The sequence below is a fragment of the Orycteropus afer genome, unplaced genomic scaffold (assembly GCF_000298275.1).
Source record: "Orycteropus afer afer isolate SDZICR_OR568_19922 unplaced genomic scaffold, OryAfe1.0 scaffold00086, whole genome shotgun sequence".
In the NCBI taxonomy this organism is placed as follows: domain Eukaryota; kingdom Metazoa; phylum Chordata; class Mammalia; order Tubulidentata; family Orycteropodidae; genus Orycteropus; species Orycteropus afer.
The window spans coordinates 7,228,173-7,252,317 of record NW_006921673.1 but is presented as its reverse complement, the minus strand read 5'-3'; the positions used below and the strand labels follow the sequence as shown (position 1 = coordinate 7,252,317).

Here is a 24,145-nt window from a genome sequence, read left to right as displayed (position 1 = left end):
TTCCGTAGTGATACTGCCTCGGAAACCCAAGGAGGGGTCGCTATGAGTCGGGGCCGACTCGACGGCACATAACAACAACAACAACAACACAGGTAGTGTGGTCTGGTTATAGGACCTGGTTTTAGAGCTGTGTGAAGAAGTCCTCCTTTTTTCAATCCAGTCAGTATATCTCTGTGATTGTATGCATAACCTCATGTGGAAATGACTTCAAAGGTTTAAATTTGAGGCTCTTTATGAAATTGACACCAAATGGTCCCCTTGGCTCCCCCTGGAGAGAACCAGCAGAAAAATCCTTTTGCAGGGGGCTGCTGGAGTCCCCCTGCAACAGAATCTCTTGCCTTTTCTGAGCTCCTTCCCTTCTCAGTGGACCTGTGCTCCTCTCTGGAGACTGGGCTGATGGAACCACAGCATTCACTCACCCTGGGCCTCTTCTAGGACTAAAGAAAGGCTTCTGTGCATTACAAAGGATCCTGAGAATGGTCATCTGTCCTCCTTCAAATTCCTTTCAAAGGGCATTTTAAACAAAACATGTTGCTGCTGAGTCAGCTCTGACTCACTGAAGAGACCCCCATGTCCATCAGAGTTGAACTGTTCTCCAAAGGTTTTCAGTAGCTGATTTTTCAGAATTAGATCAACAGGCCTTACTCTTGAGGTTCTTCTTGGTGGACTAGATCCTCGAGCCTTTCAGTTAGCAGCAGAGAATGTTAACTGTTTGCATCACCCAAGGACTCCTGAAGGGGCACACACCCTTTCAAACTTCACTTAAAGATAAAGCTCAAAATGCAAATGTTCTTTCCAGAAGTAGCACTTCTACATAGGTTCACACTAAGGTGCAAACTGCAGCTACTAGGATCTGAAGACCTTGAGCACTGGGCCCAGAAGGGAAGGATTGAACTATGATCCCAAACCAAGCCCACTGCCATCAAGTCGATCCGACTCATAGTGACCCTACAAGGCAGAGTAGAACTGCCCCGTAGGGTTTCCAAGGCTATAAATCTTTACAGAAGGAAACCACCTCATCTTTCTCCTAGAGAGCAGCTGGTAGGTCTGAACCATTGACCTTTTAGAGGAGGGTTCATTTGGAAAGAGGCAGGTAGATGTCAGGCTCTGGATAACATATTGTCTCATTGTTCATTGAATTTGCCATAAAGCTGCATTAACTCTGCAGAAACTGTTTAATATTTTTAGGAGAAGACTTAGTTTTAGCCAGACTGTGCAAGGCACACTTTTTCTGACAAGGCTGCAACTCTTAAAATTCTCTCTGTTGGATATTCATCTCTACCTTACCTATGTTGGCCCAAAAGAGAGCAGAGACATGGTCCAACCTTCAGTGCTTGGGTGCCCAGAGGCATTTTATCCTTTCATCTATATCCATCTGAGCATCCGCCCATCCATCCAACAAACATTTACTGAACACCAGGCAGTATAGTGTCTTAAGTGTTTTGTTAATCACTGGGGATGCTATGGCAAAGCTCACATTGAGGTTATAGTCTGGCAGATTCTTATTGCAACTGCTTTCACAGTCCAACATTACTTTGTAAATAACTAGATAAAACTCTCTCTTTGAAGCCTGATTTCATTTTTATAACACTGATGGATTACTTTATCCGAGATGTCAAATGTCTAAAGACTGGCTGGGAAAATCTACAGATTATGGGCCAGAATAAGCATCTTCTTCACATATCTTCTGAATTGTTTATGTGCCTATCTCTCCTATTGATCTGTAAGTTACTTGAGGGCAGAGATTGAGTCTTAAGATTTTCATGCACACAGTGACTGGTACATACCAAATCCAAACCCACTGCCATCGAGTTGGATCCGACTCATAGTGACCCCTCCTTGGGTTTCTGAGGCAGTATCACTACAGAAGTAGATTCCTTCTGAGGAGTGGCTGGTGGGTGTGAACCACCAGCCTTCTTGTTAGTAGTCAAATGCCTTAGGCACTATGCCACCAGAGCTCCCTGACTACTACATAGTAACTGCTAACTAAATGTTTATTGAATGAGTGCTGTCTGGGAGATCAGAGATCTAAATTTGAGGCTTACTACACTCCCATCACCTTCTACCTTTGGTGTCTGATCTGGGTCTTGATGGCAAACTAATGTGTCTGTTCAGTCTTCTCCGTATAGCTGTGTTATCATTCCTTCAAGAAGCTAAAATCCATTCCACTCCTATGTCTCTTCTAAATCCAGCTCTAGGACAAACCCAGAAGTTCATTAAGTCCTTTCTCTGAACAGTTATCTTGGGATGAGAGCAGCCTCAGGGAAGTTCTCCCTTGGGACCATGCCTGATCCAAACCAATTGTGGCCCACATACTCTCAACTTTCTTGAGCCCCTGCATCTGAGGGTTGGCTTCACTGTCTGTGGCCCAGGAGCAGAAAAGTATAAACTGGGAATTGAATGCATTCTCATCACTGTCCCAACTTGACTTACGGAATGTCTTCTAAATTATTCAAGATCTGAAAATATGTTTTCTACCCTTGACAGATGGTCATTTCCCCCTTAATAAAGTGTGTCTGACAATCACACTTTATTGGTGTGGTTAGGAAAAGAATGTCGTAGGCTTAGGAAAACATAATAATTTAAAGAGTGACACATTTCAGCAAAGAAATAAAGCTGTAGACTTGTCTGAAAACGAGTAAAACCATAGGAAACCATTACATCATTGGGACAAACATTCTGTGTCTTCAGAATGTTCTTACTAAAAAAAGCAGGTGATCTCTAGGGCATGGTGTGTGTGTATGTCTACAAATACATGCAAGTCAACTCTCTCTGGCTTTTTAGGGACATGCCTTCTACAAACATTCCTTGCTTAGTATTTTGGAAGTATTTAATATGTTGTCTGTCTAACATAGCAGTTTGCACCTAGACTATGGTCCAAACTTCTTGGAAATCATGTTCTTCAGTAGCTATCATGCAGAGGTATAAAATCAGAAATAATTTTTCACCAAAGTCTGTAAGATATTGTACTCACTAGAATTTATAAACCAAAAATTTCCAGTACAGTGAAGAATTCAGTAGTACCTACCTATAAGGTGTATAGGAGCTCTGGTGGCGTTGTGCCTAAGGCATTTGACCGCTAACCAGAAGGCTGGCAGTTCAAACCCACCAGCCACTCCTCGGAAGGTACGTTGGGCAATCTACTTCCGTAGAGATATGGCCTTAGAAACCCAAGGAGGGGTCGCTATGAGTCAGATCCGACTTGCTGGCAGTGCGTTTGCATTTTTGCATTCATAAGGTGTATTGCGTGAAACATTTGGAGAATTCAAATGTGTATCACAGTGTGTAAACTCTGCTGTACATTCACTTTAATGTGTTTTAGTTCTTAAGTGCAGAACTATTTGGTATATTATTATATGTAGTGTGCAAATCCCCTATTTGTTAAAATAATTTCTAAGATTATTTTAACCAAATAGTGATTCCTTTTCTGCTTTGGTGGAAATGAAACCACCACACACTGCCATTCAGATGGTTCCAACTAATAGTGCCTAAGGCGTTTGACTGCTAGCCAGAAGGCTGGAGATTCAAACCCACCAGCCAGTCCTCCGAAGGAAGACTGTAGAGATACCACCTTGGAAACCCAAGGAGAGGTCGCTGTGAGTTGGAATTGACGCAATGAGTTTTTTTTTGTTGTTGTTGTTTTTTTAGTACAGAGTAGAACTGCCCCGTAGGGTTTCCAAGGCTCTAAATCTTCACGGAAGCAGACTGCCTCATCTTCTCATCTTTCCCCTGGGAGTGGCTAGTGGGTTCGACCTTTTGGTTAGCAGCCAAATGCTTTAACCACTGCGCCACCAGAGCTCCTTTGGTGGAAAATTAAGGCTTGATTTTTCTGAATGAAGGAACAAACTACTCTGTGGTTTATTTTCCAAAATGGATACTTTCTCACATATAGCTTTTGTTTTTGCTGTTTATTTTTGTTAAAAGTCCAGCTTTCACTGATACAAGAAAGGCTGGTGAGTAGCTTTCCTTTTTGCTGGTCACGGTCCAGTGCCAGTCACAAGGCAGCATTCTCTGACTTTTAAGTGCTGAGATCTAGTTTCACTGATTCCTTTTCACCTCAGCAAAAGTGGAAAAGAGATAGAAGAGAGAGAAGTTGAAATGGGAGGGAAGCTAGAAACTGCGGTGTTTTAGTCAATCATCTCAGTATATGGAGAAAAACGTGGCAATAGTGTGAGCTGCCCCTTGTTTATAATACACACAATTGATGGCAGAAATCTTTATAGCCTCCCCAAATTGCACTTAATAAATATAAGAAGATGCAGGTTTTCTTGATTACTTAGACTTAAATGTTTATCCAAGCTTTCATGAGAGTTTGTCTTCATTTAAACAGAACTCTTTCCCCTGAACGAATGCCCATTTTTTGAAGTGAACTTAGTACATAGGAAAAAAGTTTTCACAGGATACAAATCAATTTCATTCGTAAATACATCCAGTAGAAGTCAGAACTTCTTGCTGGTGGTTTTAATTAAAACTGGATTTAAGCAATTTTTAAATGAGTGAATTGTGGCAAAGAATTTTAGTTTGTGAAAGACGTTAGTACTGATATTAAAGAAGAAATGAAAAAGAAATTGCCACATGCAAATGTTTTCAACGTTGTTCTTAGCAGTATAGGATTACCAGCATTTCCTTTTTAGTGTTGATGCTGTGTGGACACTAGAGACCGTTGTGCACTGTGGATATTATTGCCGTGATGGAAGAGAGGGAAAAGATAGTTTTGCAGCAGAGCCTGTGGATGGCACCAAGCCAATGCCCTGAAAAATGGCAAACATGTCACAGCTAACAGCTGGATGCAGAAATATTTCTCTTTAATTTGGATGGATAAAATTTTTTTCACAGCAGGGCATTCTCAAAAGAGTACAACATCAAAGAGGGTGGGTCTCACTAGTCAGACATCATCTGGCTCCAGGATGGAGCAAAATGAATGAACTGTCAGGACTTTTCCAGCATACATGCTTTTGCCAAGTGAAAAGTTAAAGGTTCAGTGGCTTGTTCAGATCACAGACAAAATCCTGATAATGGAAGGCTGATTCCTCAAAGTCTCCCTCTGATCAACAGACAGAAGATGTCTGAAGAAGACTCCAGATTGATGGATAGCAGGCTTCGTATTGATGGCTTGCCTCTGTCCTCAGAGATAAGTGGAATTCACCAAATGCCGAACAGCTCTCACAAGCTCTTGAGTCTCCATGTTCTAATCCCCAGAGCTACCCCGTGTCCTGCTAACCTGACACTTAGCAGCAACTGATCCACAGTGTGACTAAAATCCCATTTCCATTTCTACATGGTTCTCTGATGAAGGCTTCACAAATACTTCCATGGATGTTTTACAGTTTATTGACACTTTTCAACTGTTTTTCTGATTACCATATTTCAGTGTTGACTTATATGTTAGTGTTATCTGCAAACTCAACATAAACCTCTAATGATTTTCTAATATTTCTGGAACTTGATGAATGTGAATTGACAAAGTACAGTATATAGCTTTATATCAGCATCACTGAAAATACTGCTATGGTGCATATAACCATTACTCATTTATTTTATGTGGCATCTATTACTTGACCTTTGAAGCTTTGTCTTAGAAGCTTGGCATTCCAGACATTCTGAAATACACTAAACCAAAGTGAGAGGAAGTTTTCTTACTAGGAGCAACAACAAAATGAGTTAATTCTAATAGATAAATTATTGAAATGAAAAACCTATAGTGTTATTGTCATTGAATTATACATGTAAAAGTTGTTGAATTGGCAATTTTTAATGTGTGTATAGATATATATGTGTGTGTGTATATATATATATATATATATACCAATAAAAATAAACAAAAAGCCCTATGGGATTATATATTTGGGAAAACAATTGAAAAACAATATAAACAATGTGGGCACAGTAGCTGATATTTGTTTTAATAAAGAAGACTTTATTTTCAAATATTCTTTACTCACAAACTGATACCTTGCCCACTTTTTTTGATGTTCTTGGTCATTATGGCACATTTGCCAGTGGAAAGAGAGTGGTTTTACAGAGTTGGTGATTTGTATCTTTATTCATTGCATGCTTGTACTTTGTGTAAATTTTACTAACAGATTAAGTAATGCTCACTAAATTGACATTTACTTTAAAAATAGGAATTTGTTTGATAAATGACATTATTAATCATCATGAACATTTTTATGACCTTCATTTGGAGAATTTCAGATGCTTTTAAAGAAAAAGCTTGGTTTCTCCCTGATAGGATAAATGGGATGTGAAGCAAAAAGCAAGGATACAGTGGCCTATGCTTTAAAAGGGTTTCATCCTTGTCCCAGTCACTTACCAACTGTGTGACTTCGGTCCTGTCATTTTAACCTTTCTCAGCTCCCAAGTTTTCTTATATATAAAATGAAATAATATTCCTACTATACATCCTAGGTCCTAGGTTATAACAATCAAATAAGGTTGTTGAAAGTATTTGGCAAACGAAAATTCCATACAAATGTGAAGAAATTGGTCACTAACTAGCTGTTCTTTCTTTGTGTTAAGAAGGAGGCTTATGCCTCCATTTTAAAAGCATTAGTTTGTGGTCTATCTTCCCACGCTGTAACTTAGCTTGATTCAAAAGCTTAAAAACAAAGGTAGGAGATCACATTGCTGGGTCTTGCTTGTCCTCTCTATATCAGGCAGCAGTGCCCAGGAGCCTCGCTGACGGTGCTCTCTGTTGATCTGAGGCTCCGGGCTGTGATGCACAAATGTTACCTGCTCCTTACTGAGGTACATTTGACTGCATAGACAGGTCGCCTACTTTGAGCATGTTGAGTGTTCCTGCGGAAACGAGGCACCCTCATTTGGCACTTCTTCTGGCTATAAATGTTAGTGACTTCAGAGATCAAACAAATCTTGTTAAATGATGTTCAGTAAGAGGGCTTTGGGAATTCTAAAGCTACAATTAAGTAAACACTTACAATACTTGTGCATAGTTACAATTCTGCTCCAGGAACCTCCTTAAAGGTATTGTGGGTGCCTGTGTCTTTTGGATGACAAGGGACTGATTAAATTTAGGAAATGGAAGATTTGGACTGTTCCTTACTATTTTCTAGAGTTTATTCACATTCACTCAGGGTTTTTCATTTTGTTACATTCTGTTTTATTTTTTCAAGTAGATTCATCTGGATGATAAAATATGAACTAGAATTTCTGCTTTAGTTCTACACACCCTTGATGTCATACCAAATCTTTTTTTTTTTTCCCCTTTTTCTTTTTCTTTCACAAAAGTGGATTTCCTTGGATGTATAAAGCCCTGTGTTAAGTGCATATGAATAAATTTTAAAAATGGTTAAAATGCACTCTGGCCCCCACTGAGCTTATGGTCTGATAATCTTCACAATAACATAGTTGCATATACTGCATATATCATGTTGTGTCCTTAATAATATTAATGGTCTATGTGGTAGCATAGTGGCTAAGACACTTGCCTGCTAACCAGACAGCTGGCGGTTCAAACCCACCAGCCACTCCTCGGAAGGAAGGTTGGGCAATCCTACTTCCGTAGTGATACTGCCTCGGAAACCCAAGGAGGGGTCGCTATGAGTCGGGTTTGACCGACGGCACATAACAACAACAACAACAACATGGACAGTTCATGTTTTTGAGTACTTACCATATATCCAGCACTGTGTTAAGTCCTTTACATACCCTTTCCCATTTGATCTTTTTTAAAAACAATTTTTATACAAATTTGAAAAGATAAACAAAAAGAAACATATATGAAGGAAAGAAAAGGTGTGATTGAAAATTAAAACTAGGACTAATGGGTTCCCTGAGAGCTTTGGTGGTGTACTGAAGGATGGAAGGAAGATTGGGCAATCTACTTCCATAGAGATACCTCCTTGGAAACCCAAGAAGGGGTCATTATAAGGAGGAACCAACTCGACGGCAGTGAGTTTGGTTTTTTTATGGTTTTAATGGGTTCTCTAGTGTAGAGTGAGAAAAGGATGATGAGGAACATAGAAGTGTCAATTATTGGTAACATTTTGTTTTTAAATAGGTGGTAGTGTATGGGTTTTTGCTTTACTTTTTATGTTAATAACTTCCATATATGTCACATAAATTTGCTTTGAGTATTTAACACTCCAAGATAAAATAGTACAAGGCAAGAACCCTTTATCTCTCTTTTAAATTGAACACAGATTTGTCAACATCTGCAATTTCATCCAACGTTCTACAGTAACCCCTCTTTATTTTGAAAATCATTATCTTCTTTACCTACTCTTTTCTCAACTGCATTTTCAGTTGATCTTTATAGCAGCTCTCTGAGGTAGGGTCTATCATTAGCATTGTTTTTCAGAAAAGCTTTCAGCTTCCTCAATTGGTATATCATACTTCACAAAACATTGTTCTACATCCTACTTTGGTGAGTAGCAACTAAGATGCAGCAATTGGTACCTCTTGCCTGGAGCAGAGAAGAATGAAGAAAATCAAAGACACATGGAAATAATTAGTACAAGGGACTAGTGGTCTAGTGAACCTCAGCCTACAGGACCTGAGACCAGAACTAGATGATTCCTGGCTACTGCTGTCAACCATTTGGAAAGGGAACAAAATAGGAGATCCTGGACAGAGTGGGAGAAAAATGTAGGACAAAACTCAAAATTGTAAAAAATACCAGGCTTACTCGTCTGTTAGAGACTGGTGAAACCCCCAGGACTGTGGCCCCAATCATCCTTCAGGCCTGAAATTGAACTCATTCCTGTGGCTTTCAGCCAAACAGGCCTACAAGGTGACCATTAACACCAGGTAGGTATACACCTTAAAGAAATCAGCCATGGGAGATCAGAAGGACAGCATTTACACAGGGAGATAGCTCAGAGGGTGGCAGAAATGCCCGACAGAGAACGACACAGGGAAAAGGTAACCACAGGGAAGAAGTGGGAAGAGAGCTATTACATTATGGGGATTGCAATCAGTGTCATGAAACAAAGTGTATATGAACTGTTGAATAGAAAACAAATTTGCTCTATAAACTTTCACCCAAATCACAATTAAAAAAAAAGACATTATGAGAATACCTAGGGAAAAAAAAAGTAAAATCTATCCTAGTTATCCTAGTTTTGATTTAGTAATAATATAAGTATTCTGGTTCTTAACTTTTCACATTCACAGCAGTCAAAAATTATTCTTTTGTATAAATGATCTGGTTGTGGAGCTATCTGTGAGCTACGAAATATGATGCATTTGAATTGTGGTATTGGTGAAGAATATTGAATATGACAGAAACTGCCAGAAGAATGAACAAATCTGTCTTGGAAGAAATACTGGCAGAATGCTCCTTAGAAGCAAGGATGGTGAGACTTTGTCTCATACATTTTGGGCATGTTACCAGGGGGGATCTGTACCTGGAGAAAGGCATCATGCTTGGAAAAGTAGAGGGTCAGTAAAAATGGGGAAGACCCTCAGTGAAATAGATTGACACAGTGACTGCAACGAAGGGCTCAAACAGCAAAGATCGTGAGGATGGCACAGGACTGGGCAATGTTTTATCCTGTTGTATGTAGGTTTGCTGTGAATCAGAACTGACTTGATGACACCTGACAACAACAATACCCTTTGAGGGTGTAATAGTTAAGTGCTCAGCTGCTAACCTAAAGATTAGTAGTTCAAACCCATTCAGCGGCTAACATCTGCTTCCATAAAGATTACAGCCAAGAAAACCATATAGGGCAGTTCTACTCTGTCACATGTGGTTGCTATGAATCAGATTTGATTCAAAAGTGCCCAACCACAATGACACCCTGACTTGACACAGAGAGAACACTCAGTGTAAAAGGTTTTTTTTTTTTTATATCTACTTTAGCATACAGTTGATTTTTTTTTTAAGCTAAGTATCTCAAATTAATAATAAACTTGATTATTGAAGACTTAGTTTTCTGATTTTACAGAAAGATGGGGCCATATAAATGTCTGTATGGAGAATGGCTAGAAGAGATTGGAGAAACCATCTTCTTAGTTCTTCTTCCCTGAATCTTCCATGTGCTGTGAAAGTAGTGCTGGTGTGCTCTACTGCTGGGTACACAGATCTCAATCAGAAAACACCCAGTGATTTCCTTTGGGCCCTTTTCCATAATAATCATTTCAATCATCAATAAAATTTGCTGTTATGTTTCACAGAATTCAAAGTTAGGTTCAAGTATGATGATATGTGTCTGTATATGTGTGTGTGTGCACGCGCGTGTATGTGTATATATATATATATATATATATTTTTTTTTAATGGACAATATTTTTATTGTAACAAAAAAATCTATAAATCAAACTAAAGCTTGATTATTTGCAAAAACCAATAAAAACTGATATATGTACAGAGAACTAGGGCAAGAAACTCAGAAATTCAGAGCCAGTTTGGTGGGTAGAGGGCAAAAATGACATGAGGTGGGGAAGGGTATAAACAAATGTTTATTTCCTTCTTTGGGATCCACTTGAGTTTTTGGATGCACAAGTGATGCTGCGCTCCTTGTGGTTGTGGTCTGATCCTGTGCACTCTCACAGCAGTTGGACCATTTGAAGGTGCCTACAGATGTTTGCTGTTGACTCCCTGTCTGAACCAGTTCTAGAGAGTGCCTCGGGGAACTCTGGCCCCAAGCAAGAGAAAAGAGTCTGCTATTTACCAGGTGGGGACCTTCCAGAAGGAACTAGTCTCAGGGTACAGCATGTGCCAGTATTACCCCATTACCATCATAGTGACCCAATAGGATAAAATCCTAATTGTTAACACTCAGTTTGAATTGATAGTGTCAAGCTTTGATTGCATCTAGTGATGATTTCTTCTGCCTTTGTGTAAAATTCAGTGTTTAAGTGTAAAAAAGTGTTTAAGAAGCTATAAAATTATTTATAAGAATTCAGTTCAATTCAAAACAGCATGTTTTGAGCTTCTCCTATGTTCTGGGCTCTGTGCTAGATATTTGGGCATAAGATATACTCCCGGAGTTGCACAGCACAAATTGAAGGAGGCTGGCATTTCAACACAACCAAATGCCTGAGGCTGGGGCATTGGCAGAAGGGTATACAAGGTGTGGGAGTGGGAGTGTAGGACAAAGGACCTGAAATGTCTCCCCACTCCCTGAAAATCAGCTCATCCTTTTCATATACATTTTTTTTTTTTAAAGACCAGAATTCAGGAATTTGTCATTCAAGTTCCTTTTATTTGTGGTTACTGGCTCCCCTTAGGGTGTTTTCAGGATTATTTGGGTAAAGGAGGCCTGAGCACACCTCTAGATGGGGGGCATACAGATGGAGGTATGAGGAGGCTTGGGGATGAGGCCTGGGTCTGTCACTGACTACAAGTCTCACTTTGCGTCAGTCCCAACTTTTTGGAGACCCCAGTTACTCTACGTAGAAAATGACCAGGTTGTAGCAGATGGGCTCTTAGTTCCCTTCCAAATCTTATTTTCCTGGACTCTAAATTTATCAGGGTACTGAGCATTCTAGCAGAAGAATTGGTGACTTAAAGCTTCATGGAGACCTTATCTTCAGAGGAAGTGTTCTTTCTTTGGTTTTTCAAACCAGGCCAGGACCCTGAGAGATGTCCTGGTGACTGTCTTAGTGAGCAAGGATGAGTTTAGCTGAGCTATGGGGTGTCTCCACCAGCCCCTCATTCTTTAACTAGAGCAACTTTCATTTTATATCTTAATTACATTTGATATTTCTTTAGATTAAAAGGGATCCTTTGTTCAAAATATGAAAGAAATGAACTTTCTACTTAGTTCTCTTCCTCTCTGGAAAACGAAAGCACAGAAAGCTTGCATCTCAGGTCAGATGATGGCTTCTGAGCAGCATGAACTAGTGATGAGTGTTTATAGTATTTCTATGCTATCAGTTCAAATGGGAGCTCTGGTAGCATAGTGGCTAAGGCACTTGACTGCTAACCAGAAGGCCGGCGGTTCAAACCCACCAGCCACTCCCTGGAAGGAAGATGGGGCAATCTACTTCCGTAGTGATACTGCCTCACTGCTAAAAGGGCAAGGAGGCCACATATTCTGACCTCCCAGAGCCCCACAAGAGGAAGGCAGAATCACCACCAATAGCCCAAGGCCTATTACTGCAAGGCCAGACATGCTGCCTCCCTCCAGCCTTTTCACCAACCGTTCCACCCAAAGCACCCACCACCTCTCTCCTGGGTTTGATAATTCACTTCAGTGGCACGGGATTTATTAGGGAAGCACCAGGCTACAATTCAAGTTCAGGAAAAACACTCAGTCTTTCTTCCAGCCCACCATCCCTCAGCCAACAGTCTCTCACAGTCTCTTTCCCAGCAGTGCGTGTCCCTTGGTGTCTCACTCAGTAATGTGTGTCTCTTAAGTCTCTTTTCCAGCAGCACGTGTCTCTTTCAGGAGCGCGTATCTCTTTCAGCAGCACATCTTCCTCAATCAGCACTGAGAGAGAGTTCTGCCTTTAGGAGGCCTCTTTTTGAACCTGGCAGAGTGGCCAAACTAGCCAATCATAGCATCAGAACTCTAAGCACCTGAGAGAGAGTGGGAGTGGGAGCCTCCCAGAACATTGTTTTGTGCCATTCCCAACAGAAATACTCCAGGTGGACAACTTCAGCAATCAGGAGCTCCTCAGTTGCTCACAGAAAATCCCACCTTGTAGTTTACAAAGACTTATGGGTAGAAAAGCCACACTAAGTAATTTACTACACCGCAGCCTTGGAAACCCAAGGAGGGGTCGCTATGGCTTGGGTCTGACTCAACGGCACATAACTACAACAACAATCAGTTCAAACAGTTTTTCTTGAAAGTGTCCCCAGATGTGACAGATTGATTACAAGGTAGAGGTAAATCCTTTAGAACTGGGGTTATAAGCTTAAGTGCTTAATGAAGCCATGCAGGTAAGTAAATTAGTAGCTTAGTATGGGAGGCAATAGGGAGTGGTGGATACTGAGGAGAACTGGAAAAGCATATCCAATTTAGAGGTTTTTCTTAGCTTAAATTCATTATTGCCAGGAATTAGGGATCCAAAATTATCACAAAGTTTGATTTTTCAAGAGACAGTAGAAATCTAATTAAGGTAAAATTTCAATTTTTTTTAAACAGTGTACAGGAAAATCAAAGTTGGTCTAATGCCTGAATTCAGCCTGAGAACCATGAGCTTGCAAATTTTGATTTGCTCAGAGCTACCTATATATACAAATTCCTATCATTTGGAAAATTGTTTCCATGCTATTAAGTTAACATGGACCCAAGTCAGGCTACTGAAAAAAAAAAAAAAAAACCAAAACACCAAACTCACTGCCATGGAGTTGATTCTACTCATAGGGCCCCCTCCTTGGGTTTCTGAGGTGGTATCGCTGCAGAAGTAGAATGCCCAATCATCCTTCCAAGGAGTGGCTGGTGGGTTTGAACCACCAGCCTTCTGGTTAGCAGTCAAATGACTTAGGTACTCAGCCACCAGAACTCCTGTTGTTTGTTGTTGTTATGGGCTGTCAAGTCAGACCTACTCATAGCGACCCCTCCTTGGGTTTCCCAAGCAGTATCACTACAGAAGTAGATTGTCCCATCTTCCTTCCGAGGACTGGCTGGTGGGTTTGAACCACCAGCCTTCTGGTTAGCAGTCAAGTGCCTTAGGCACTATGCTACCAGAGCTCCTAGCTCACATTATTTCTATGATTATTATTGTTGTTAATGTAAATTGACAAAGCTGGGGAAAAGCCACTCACGACCAGTGTTTATAACACAGAACGCTGGTGCGTATTTTATTCCTGCTGTTCTCACTTAAAGTAGATTTCTGTTCTAGGAAAATAAAGTTCTGGAAGAGAGTGGTACTTCCTGATATCCAGGATTGAAATAAAATGTGTTTTGCATAGTCATTCTCAGTTAATGTCATGCATGTTTGTAATGAGCAAGGCTTGTATTATCATTATCTCAACCACATGTGTGGCATCCCAGCAAACATTATTGGATTGAAAACTAAAAATCCTCTTAAAAAGGTAAGAATTCACTCTTCTTGTTACTTATCTTTTTCCTCCCATTGATACAAGATAAAAGAGAAAGTAAAGACCTAAACTGATGGTTTTAAAATAGCAACGACAATAATCACAAAAGAAATCGTAAGGTGATAATGTAGTGATACATGTTACAAGTATTTTAGCAGGAGGATAACAGAGAAGTAGTTTTTAACCTTGAGTAAGATAATAAGCTTCTCTGTTTTAAAAATGGATGTAAAAACTGGCCTACAAAGATAAAAAGGGCTAGGTTTTCTTTTCATTTATCTTTCTCTGATATTTTTGGGGAAAAATCAGAAAAACACAAAACTTACTATGCAAATGCCCATATACTGGCCTCTTTATTAAAATTAAAAGTGTTAATACTTTGCCTTATTTGCTTCATGATGTTGTTGTTGTTGTTATGTGCCGTCGAGTCGGCCCCGACTCATAGCGGCCCCTGCTTGGGTTTCCGAGGCAGTATCACTACAGAAGTAGGATTGCCCAACCTTCCTTCCGAGGAGTAGCTGGTGGGTTTGAACCGCCAGCCGTCTGGTTAGCAGGCAAGTGTCTTAGCCACTATGCTACCAGAGCTCCCTGATAGGTTTTTAAAAAATGAAGCATTTCATATAAAGTTTAAGATCCTTTATTTCCCCCATTACACTTTCTCCCAAGGCCACTGCTCTGATGAAGTTGGCATGAATCCTTCTAATCTGTCTTTTTATAATTTTACTGTATACACTTATTTTTACTATATATGTGTCCTATAATATATACTATTATAAAATAGTAATAGAGTGTTTTGTGTATTTTGGAATTTTTACAAATGATCATAATGTATCAGTCTGCAACTTGTTTCTTCTCAGTCAGCATTGTTTCTGATATTTCTCTATATATCTATATCAACTGGATCTGAATACAAGTAGGTCTAGTTCATTCATTTTAGGTGTTTCATACTCTTCTATTGAGTAAACAAATCACAGTTTATTTACTCTTCTGATGATAAATCTCTCAGTTATTTCTAATTATTTGCGATTACAAAAACATGCTGCAATGAATGCTCTTGGAATTATCTTAGGCAAATGTATCAGAGTTTCATCAGGAAAATTTATGAGAAGTGAAATTGCTAGATCATAGGATTTATGTGCTGCCAATTTTATTTAGATATTGTGAAGGTCTTCTCCTTAGTGATTGTGCCATTATATACTCCCTTTGACTGATGCAGTGACTGGTTTTCTAACTTTGCCAGATGTACTTTCTACAGTTTTAAGGGTTTCCATTGCAGAATTTAACCGCTTTCCCACCAAGTGTCCCGTGCATCTTCACATGTACTTCCTTGATCCCACAAGGTTCATTAATTTGGCTTTCTTTGAAAATAGAGCAAATATTAAAACTTAGTTGTTCATGCTCATTCCGAATAAAGGGCACAGTTTTCAGCAGAACTTTACTTGTATTTAAGTTTTCATAATTGAATCTGTAGGAGCTCTGGTAGCATAGTGCCTAAGGTACTTGACTGCTCACCAGAAGGCTGATGGTTCAAACCCACTAGCCACTCCTCAGAAGGAAGGTTAGGCAATCTACTTCCGTAGCGATACTGCCTCGGCAGCCCAAGGAGGGGCTGCTATGAGTCGAGGCGACTCGATGGCACATAACAACAACAGCAACAACAATTGAATCTTTTTCTTGATCTCATTTTAACTCTCTTGCCCTCCTTCTCATTGTTTGAGTGAATAAGATTTCTGACTTTTTTCTGACGTTTTCATCAATCCTAAGAAGGGGCTTGTATAAACTCTTGCATATATAATTTGAGATATTTTTCTACTGGCTTTAAATCTCTTGAGAGATAACACAAAATAACTCGATTTTGGCATTAGTTCATCTTCTTAAATTCCTTACGTTTTCTTAGACTTATCAGGTATCTAACTTAAAATTTTTTTTTTTTAGTGTCATGCAAATATAAACGTTAATGCAACTTCCAAGAACAACCTCCTGAACTTAAAATCGCTGCTGCTAATCTAAACTGAAAACCACTGAAATATTTCTCCACTTGTAGTTCCTTCTCTCCAAGAGGAACATCAGCTCCTTGTCTGGTATTTGTAGATGGACATAGCACAGTTGCCCTTAACTAGTTAAGTTGAATGCTGAATTTCACTCTCCCCTCCATTTTTAATAATAAACAAACCAGTTGCCATCAAGCCTATTCTAATCACGGTGATGCCCTGTGTGTCAGAGTAGAACTTTGCTCCATAAGTTTTTCAAAGCTGTAACCTTTTGGAAGTAGGCTGCCAGACCTTTCTTCCTAGGCACCTCTGGGTGGGTTTGAACTACCAAACTTTTGGCTAGTAGTCAAGGTTAACTATTTGTATCACCAGGACTCCTTCCCCCACCCCCGTAACCAAACCAAACCAAATCCACTGCCGTGGAGTCGGATCTGACTCATAGTGACCCCTCCTTGGGTTTCTGAGGCAGTATCACTACGGAAGTAGATTGCCCAACCTTCCTTCTGAGGAGTGGGCAGCAGTCAAATGCCTTAGGCACTGCGCTACCAGAGCTCCTCCCCCTTGTAACAGAGCTCTTAAAATGTTAATTAGATTCAGGTAATGATGGAGAGTAATGATAAGGTTCAAATTAATATCAAGAACTTTTCTGAGGGATCATCTTCAGTTCATATTTATCACTCACATTTGGGTATCTTGTTTTTATCTTGATTCTCCTTATACTAGAGAAACAAACACAAATAGACAGCCTTCCGGTCTACTGTGACTCTTTTACTAAACACTGAACTTAACTGTTAACAGTGCAGACCAGATTGTTCCAGGGATTATCTTGAGTTCAATGCAAAGGTACAGTACTTCAACATTTCTAAATAACTTTGGTAGGAGGTGCTGGCCATATTAGCGTGATGAGTCTCTTTGAAGGAATCCCACATGCTGTGGATAGATACATGTTGTTAAGATTTGACATTTATGAAGCATATGTATATATATTTGTGGGGAGGGAGTTGAGTAAACAGATATAATCAAATTTGTGTTTTGAAATATCTCTCTGGCTACAGTTTAGAGAATGGGTTGGAGAGGGCCCAGAGAGACTGCAGGGAGATCAGTTAAGAGGCTACTGCCATGCTTCAGGTGAGAAAAGAAACTGATTTGGGCTAGGATGACAACAGTGGAGAGGAGAGAAAGGAATACACCTAAAAGGCATTTGGGAGGCAAATTCAACTGCATTTGGTAATGGCTGATCTCTGGGGGCTGAGGGAGAGAGCAATATCAAGGTTGAATGTGTATAGTTGGGTGTGATTGAGTATGTAGTTATGAGGTCTAAAGTAAAGATTCTCTTTACAGTCTCATGTGAAATACTATAAAGCCAGTATTAACTAAAGCCAGGGAGGCCAACGTCATACCATGTGCTGCATTGTGTGGTAATTGGGAAAATAAAATAAAAAGCCTTACAAATAGACATGTACTTCTGCTCAAAGCGACTAGCAGTCCATATGGGGCAGGCAAAAATAATAGGTTTCATTCTAATCACAGTGCACTTACTTAAGGAGATTATTGCTGAAATGAGAGTGTAGGAGAAAATGTTTTCTATACTCATTTTAAAGACTGATAGGCTAGTGGCTAGTGCTCAGATAAGCTAACACTCAAGGTAGCATCCACTACATATAAATGGTAGAAAGTTTTTACTTGCTGTTGGGAATGTTGTATAGAAGCACAAAGGAGAGTTGTTGTGTGTACTGATCAAAATGTTTCATAATTACTTTCACCAGCAGTCCTCATGGACAGTTTATATATGGTGTGTGTGTTGGGGGGACAGAGGTTTGGGTCATCAACATTTTTGGCTCCATTATAGAGCTCTGGTAGCATAATGGCTAAGACACTTGCCTGCTAACCAGACGGCTGGCGGTTCAAACCCACCAGCCACTCCTCGGAAGGAAGGTTGGGCAATCCTACTTCCGTAGTGATACTGCCTCGGAAACCCAAGGAGGGGTCGCTATGAGTCAGGTTTGACTCGACGGCAAACAACAACAACAACAACATAGATAAACAGTGGTGTTAAAGGGAACCTAATGGCTTTGTTCAGTGTAGCATGGGCTGTCAGCAGCAGATTTAGGGCAAGACTTTGAATCTTAACCAACTTCCTAAAAAAGAAAAAAATGTAGTATAATCTATCATAAATATAATGTCTGTCATTAGATTGCTCATGTAGCAGATGTATCCACCACATTAAATGTCTCCATTCTCTACTATCCAAAAACTAAGAATTGAAAGAAATCATGAGCCTTTGATATAATATAATCTAGGAATGAAAAGATAATCCGGGAATTCCTTCATTCTTCTCAGGGTAATTGATTATCTGCTGTGATAACTGTGGCTTGTTTACTCTGTCATAACATCTTAAACAATTGTCTTTATTAGATTCATGTTTATCTTATTTGTGGGGGTTGGTGGGAAGGTTGGGGATGAAGAAGAATGAGTTCAAGAAAAATAAAAACCTCTTCAGCTATTTCAGGATGATTGGTGATAGTAAAAAGGAACTGTCATCACTAAGCTTTTTGGCTCTTAGAATAGAAATACTGAACTAAATTAGTATGAATGACTATATTAATTTTAGTTCCTAATGTAACCACTGAGAGTCTCTAAGACTTACTCTCCATGTCTATTTGGAAAGGCTGGCTAGCAAGAGTGAGAGACATATTATTTTTCAGGAGCTTTAGGGAGTGCTTTAGCGGCTACTAGAAGTACCCCATTGCTAATTTTGCTTAAAAAGATCCTGTTGTATCATGGTCTTTCTGAGAATTGTACTCCTAAGAAACACATTTAACTGCCCCTTGCTTCCTGGATACACCAAGACTGGGGATGACTTCTAGAATTGCTGTGGGTGCGTCCCCCTCATCTCCTGCTCCTCTAGCTACCACATCCCCAAAGGTGTCCAGGATCTGAACTGGCTTCCAGAATGGAAAGCTATTTCCTCTGTTGTGAGCACTGACACAACACGTTGGGTTGGCTAGCTAGTTGTTTTGCCAGATTGGAAGCTGATTTCATGTTCTTGAATGCTATCTGGAAAGAAAATATGCTTGAGTTGATCTAAGATCATAATTATTAGACCAATCCCAGTCAAGAAATTTTAAATCCTCAGGAAAGAGTTTTTTTTTTTTTTTTTCCTTCTATTTTTGAGGATCTCTCTTTTTGATGACTCCTCTCCTAATAGTTTCAGATCCTGACAGCTGAAGTCCTACATCTTCTGTGAGGTGAGAGCCCATTTATTTTATCTGAATCAAAGTTTGTATCACCAGCTCTTTACAGCTTCATAGGGTCACCTGGCTTGTTGAACAGACATTGACTGCCTCCAGAATGCTGTCGAACAGTCATGTGTTTGAGCCTGGAGGACTCTTAGGCTGATGTTCCAACTATGTCAGTGGGGTCTCTCCTTTCAGCTTGCTTTGTTTATCCAGCAGCTCATTACTTAAGACTAGCCTGTCAAAATATGTTAAATATCCTTTGGGAAACATGGTTACATCTTTGAGATACCACAAATATGTTTAATACAGGAAAGATTGGCTCGATAAGAAAAACGTGATCCACTTGCATCACCAAAAAATATTCTTTTGTTATTCCAGTTGAGTTTCCACAAGCATCAATAAGCACTGGCAAATCTAAGGGCAATAAATTTCTGTAGCAGACACATAAAGACACCAAGGGAAGCAGGGCAAATGATTGCTGATGATTGGTTCTAACTACTTGACCTTCTGACCTCTTCTCTAGATATATGACCAAGATGGGACACTACAGCACTTTATTGATGGTGGGGAACCTAGTAAGTCGAGCTGGATGAGGTATATCCGATGTGCAAGGCACTGCGGAGAACAGAATCTAACAGTAGTTCAGTACAGGTAAAGTATATCTTGATTTACCACTTACAGAGCTGGAGCCATTTGGCTTCGATGTACAAATTTGGACTTGCTGCAAGTATTGAGAAAAATCCTGCAGGAATCTGCAGGGGCTGGCAGAAATTTTTTTGCTAGGTTTCTGAAACCTCCTTGTGACCATACTTTCTTGAGAATTACTTTCTCGAGAATTCAGGATGAAAGTTGATAGCAGAAGCCCTCTTTCACTCACACATGTGATAAAGTTACTACTACAACATGTGCCCTGTGACCTGAATGAGCCCAGAAAACCCATTGATTTGAGTTGTTTCCCCTCAGCAGATGTGTACACCACAGATCAACTAGGAGTTCAGAGATTCAGCCCCTGGTCCCTTGCTTTCAGGCACCTTAGGCCATCTCTCAGTGGGAACAGCTTCATTTGCACACAGCCATGGGAAACCAAGAAGTTTCAACCTTCCCAAGATAGTCCTAACTTTCTTGTTCTCCCAGAAGGTGCCAGAACATTTGAGTCTGGCCCCTTAGCAATTAAGGATATATTCAGAGAAGCTCCTGGTTTCCTGAGATGTTTGGGAAAAAGGTAACAAAGACATGGTGGAGCTACCTCTGGTTCCCAGAGTCAGCCTCTTGGGAGCTGACAAGCAAGACAAGCTCTCAGGGTGCATAGCCACATCTGCTCAGTGCACCTGTTGGTCAAGCATTTTCACTTAGATCTAGAAAAAGGTGGAGTGGAGATGAGAGGGCAAAAACAAACCAAATACAAAAAAAAAAAAAAAAACCAACCCTTACCACTAAGCCTTTTTTCAAAATCCCTCGAAAACATGTGCCATATAAATATATGACCTCAGTTATAAACAGCCGTGTTCCCTTTAGAATCAGAAGCAACTGTTTAGCTTTATTAGGCACCACAGACACATCAAAGCAGAAGGCCTTGTGCTCAGCCACTTGGAATCCTGCCTGTGGTTATTTATTTTCCTTTCCTTTTTTTGGTTTTTAAAAATGAAGACCTAAAAAAAAAAAGAATAAAACAACTTTCTTCCCCTTATAGGTTTAAAACAGCACAAATCTAGCTGGTTCTCCAAGAGCTCCAGTTCCAAAGAAGCATATTTGAGAAGCATGGGGCTTCACTGCCTTGGCTTCCTTTGTGCTTTTATTTCATTGAAATTGTGGTTTAAATGAAATAGTGCAAGATAGTATTTGGTTACACTGCTGGGTTTGGGCTTTACTCACCTTTGCTGCAGCCGCATTTCTGTTGTGAAGTTTTTCTAAAACCCTAACCTAGAAAATTAATAAAGATTGTGCTTGTCCATTCAGTGAGAGATCATTTGACTAGTTCTATAACAAGTGCCCAGGGAGTTCTCCAGGCAAATTGTGGATTTGGGAAAACAAGAAAACCCTAAGAGGAAGGTGGGCATGAGTAAGCCACTACATATCTGTCAATATTAAGTGGCTTTTACAACTCCCCTTTCATGATGGTGCTTAAACTTCGAGTTCTCTCTGCCGATCTGTTTTAGATTACTTCAGATCTTTATAAAGTGAACTACAAAAACACAATTTAGAAAACTGGCATCCATCACCAGTGACTATGTCCAAGAGTAAGAAAATAGAAAAGTTGGACCCTGAAGAGCCAGCCTAATTTTTATTGTACATGAATGTCCTCTTCACAAAAAGTCAGCTGGTTTAAATTCATTCTGTTATGATTTGTAATATCTAAATGGAATTTTCTTCAAAGCGCCCTTGATTGATTGACCCTTAGCTGAACGTTTTGTTTTTATTTTGAGGCTGACAATAATGTTTGTTGGCATGTGTTCTGCTTCAACTGCGTTGGGACGCTATGAAGCTATCTTTATGAGTCATCCAACCACAATACTAAATACATGTCAGCAAAGGAAATATTATCTGAAAAGGGAAAAATCCCTTTGATGTGCTTCAACATGCAGAGATTTCTGCGAGTTTTGGAAGCTTTGCCCACTTGTAAGGAATGGTGTACGCTTACACATTTTTTCCCCCTTTCGGCCTACTCCGTGCCTCAGAAGACCACCCATTGCTCGAAAACAGTTCTGCTCTTTCAGCGGCAAAGTGTGTCATTTGGTTTTAGCACATTCATTTGCTGGGCGCTGTGTTTATATTAAGGGAAGCCAAACCGAGAGATGAAATGTTACAAGGGTGAAGTACAAAGTAGACTCAATTTTTCTCGAGTTAGGAGATGCCAGTGATTTATAGCTCAGCTCCAATTTTGATTTTTTTATATAGCAGTGGAAAGAATTAATAAAATGCACAGCTCTTGGAGATGCGGAGGGAGGAAGGGTAAGTGAGGGCCGGTGGACAACTGGCTGGAGTTTTTGTCAGATATTCATAGAATGTTGGGAAAAACATTCTGCTTAGCTAGCAGTGCCCTCGTGAGACAGAATGGCAGCAAGTGAGGAAAATAACAAGATAAATGAAATTTTTGCAGCTGCAAGTAAAATATTGAGAATCTGCTCTTTTTTATTGATCTTTATGATCCTATTGCCAAGAGCCACTTTGTGGTGACAAAATATGTTGACAAGTGCATATCTCACTGCCATGAAAAATGTGGCAAAGGATTCGCCTTATGTCTGCAGTGTTATACAAGGAACAAATTGCCCTGCTACAGCCAATTCCTTACAGAAAGACTAAATTTAAGGCCCACCAACCCTAAGCACTTTTATCTTGAACTCGAGGCTAATACTTGTAGCAATTCTTCATTGAGAAAACCAGTTGCAGTCTCCTCTTTTTTTTTAAGTCTGTAGATTTTTCTTCACAGTATTGAAGCTGTTATAAAATATGTTTATTTCTTGTTACCTTCACTGTATCATTTCAGAGTGAAATCTTTCAGCCAGAGTAAAGTGTTCCTCTTGTATTTATTGAATTTCCATTTTATATAAGAGGGATTTTCTCTTCTTTTCTATCAAACTTTAGAAGAAAGGCAATGGAGAGGACTTTATTTCTCTCAGTCTTTATATATCATAAAGCTGCTTAATTTTATTACAAATTTGGAAACTCCCAATGCCAACTTGCAAGAATCCATTTAATGCCTTTCCTTCAAATAGAAATCAATAATATTCATTTATATATGGAGTTGGGCCACCAGTGATACCATTTGCCAGAAAATTGTCTCATTGGTGTGAGATGGATTTTTTTTAAAATGAACTCTCTTGGTTTCTGCTTCCTCTCGGGCCAAGAACTCTCTCCTCAGTTGAGAAGTTCTGTGGAAGGACATTGCGGAAATAAACTCTGAGCTGTTTATCATACTGGATTACAGGCTCTAATTGGTTATTGGAGACAATCAGGTGGGTGCAGATTTATTACAAACAGAAATTGTTTAGGTGGGGCTGGGCAGAATTTTTCCGGGGCAATAAAATGTGGATGGGGGCACATGAATCCTGCATATTACTAAGCCGGGTTTTCTTTTGTTTCGAATAGGTCGAACATATTCTACCGAGCCTGTATAGATATTCCCAGGGGTACCGAGCTTCTGGTGTGGTACAATGACAGCTATACGTCTTTCTTTGGGATCCCTTTACAATGCATTGCCCAGGATGAAAACTGTAAGCATTTATTTTAGCTTTGAATTCACATCTCAAAATACCTATTTCACAGCTACCTTGTTAAGAATGAAACTCTTGAAATGTGGTTCACTATGGTACATAACACAAACGTGCATAAGTCTGTTCCTTCATTTCCTTTTTCCTGTATGTCTTTTGCTTCTTTCACAGGGCCTCTGAATCTGATCCATCTTCACCTTTTCACAATATCATGCCTCACTCACAATAACATTAGCATCTTTCCCTTTGCCATAGTTTTAAACAATCTCTAATAACAAAGTTACTTCAGCTGATACACTGAGTGCCTACTCTAAGCCCAGTTCTATACTCGAAACCTTAGAGGGTTACAAGAATAACGTAAGATACGACTTCTGCTCTGAAGGGATGCACAGTTTTGTTGGACTCACAAGAAGTAAAAATGAAGCAACAAGAAAGCAATACTATCTAAACAGAGTTAACACTTCATCCAGTTTATTGTTGTACTATGTCCTAAGTAGTTATGGCAGTGATAAATGGTCGTAAAAATAATAGACATATGACTGAGGAATTTGTGTCATTAGTCTTTTTTTTTTTTAATGAGTTTTTTTTCTTTTTATTATTATTGTGATTTGTGTGAAGATTTACAGAGCAAATTCACTTTCCATACAGCAGTTTACATATACTTTGTCTCATGACATTGACCACAGTTTACCACAATGCAACAGCTCCCCTCTCACTTCCTCCCCATAGTTACCTCTTCCCAGTGTCCAT

General features: G+C 39.6%; 1 protein-coding gene across 1 annotated transcript in view; it reads left to right on the top strand.

The window, feature by feature from the left end:
- Nucleotides 1–24,145, top strand: part of PRDM6 (PR/SET domain 6) — a 137,173-nt gene that overhangs the window by 60,666 nt on the left and 52,362 nt on the right. The window contains exons 3-4 of the mRNA XM_007942230.1: nt 19,711–19,838; nt 23,274–23,398. Of these exons, the coding sequence (XP_007940421.1) occupies nt 19,711–19,838; nt 23,274–23,398 (253 nt within the window). The remainder of the gene's footprint in view (nt 1–19,710; nt 19,839–23,273; nt 23,399–24,145) is intronic.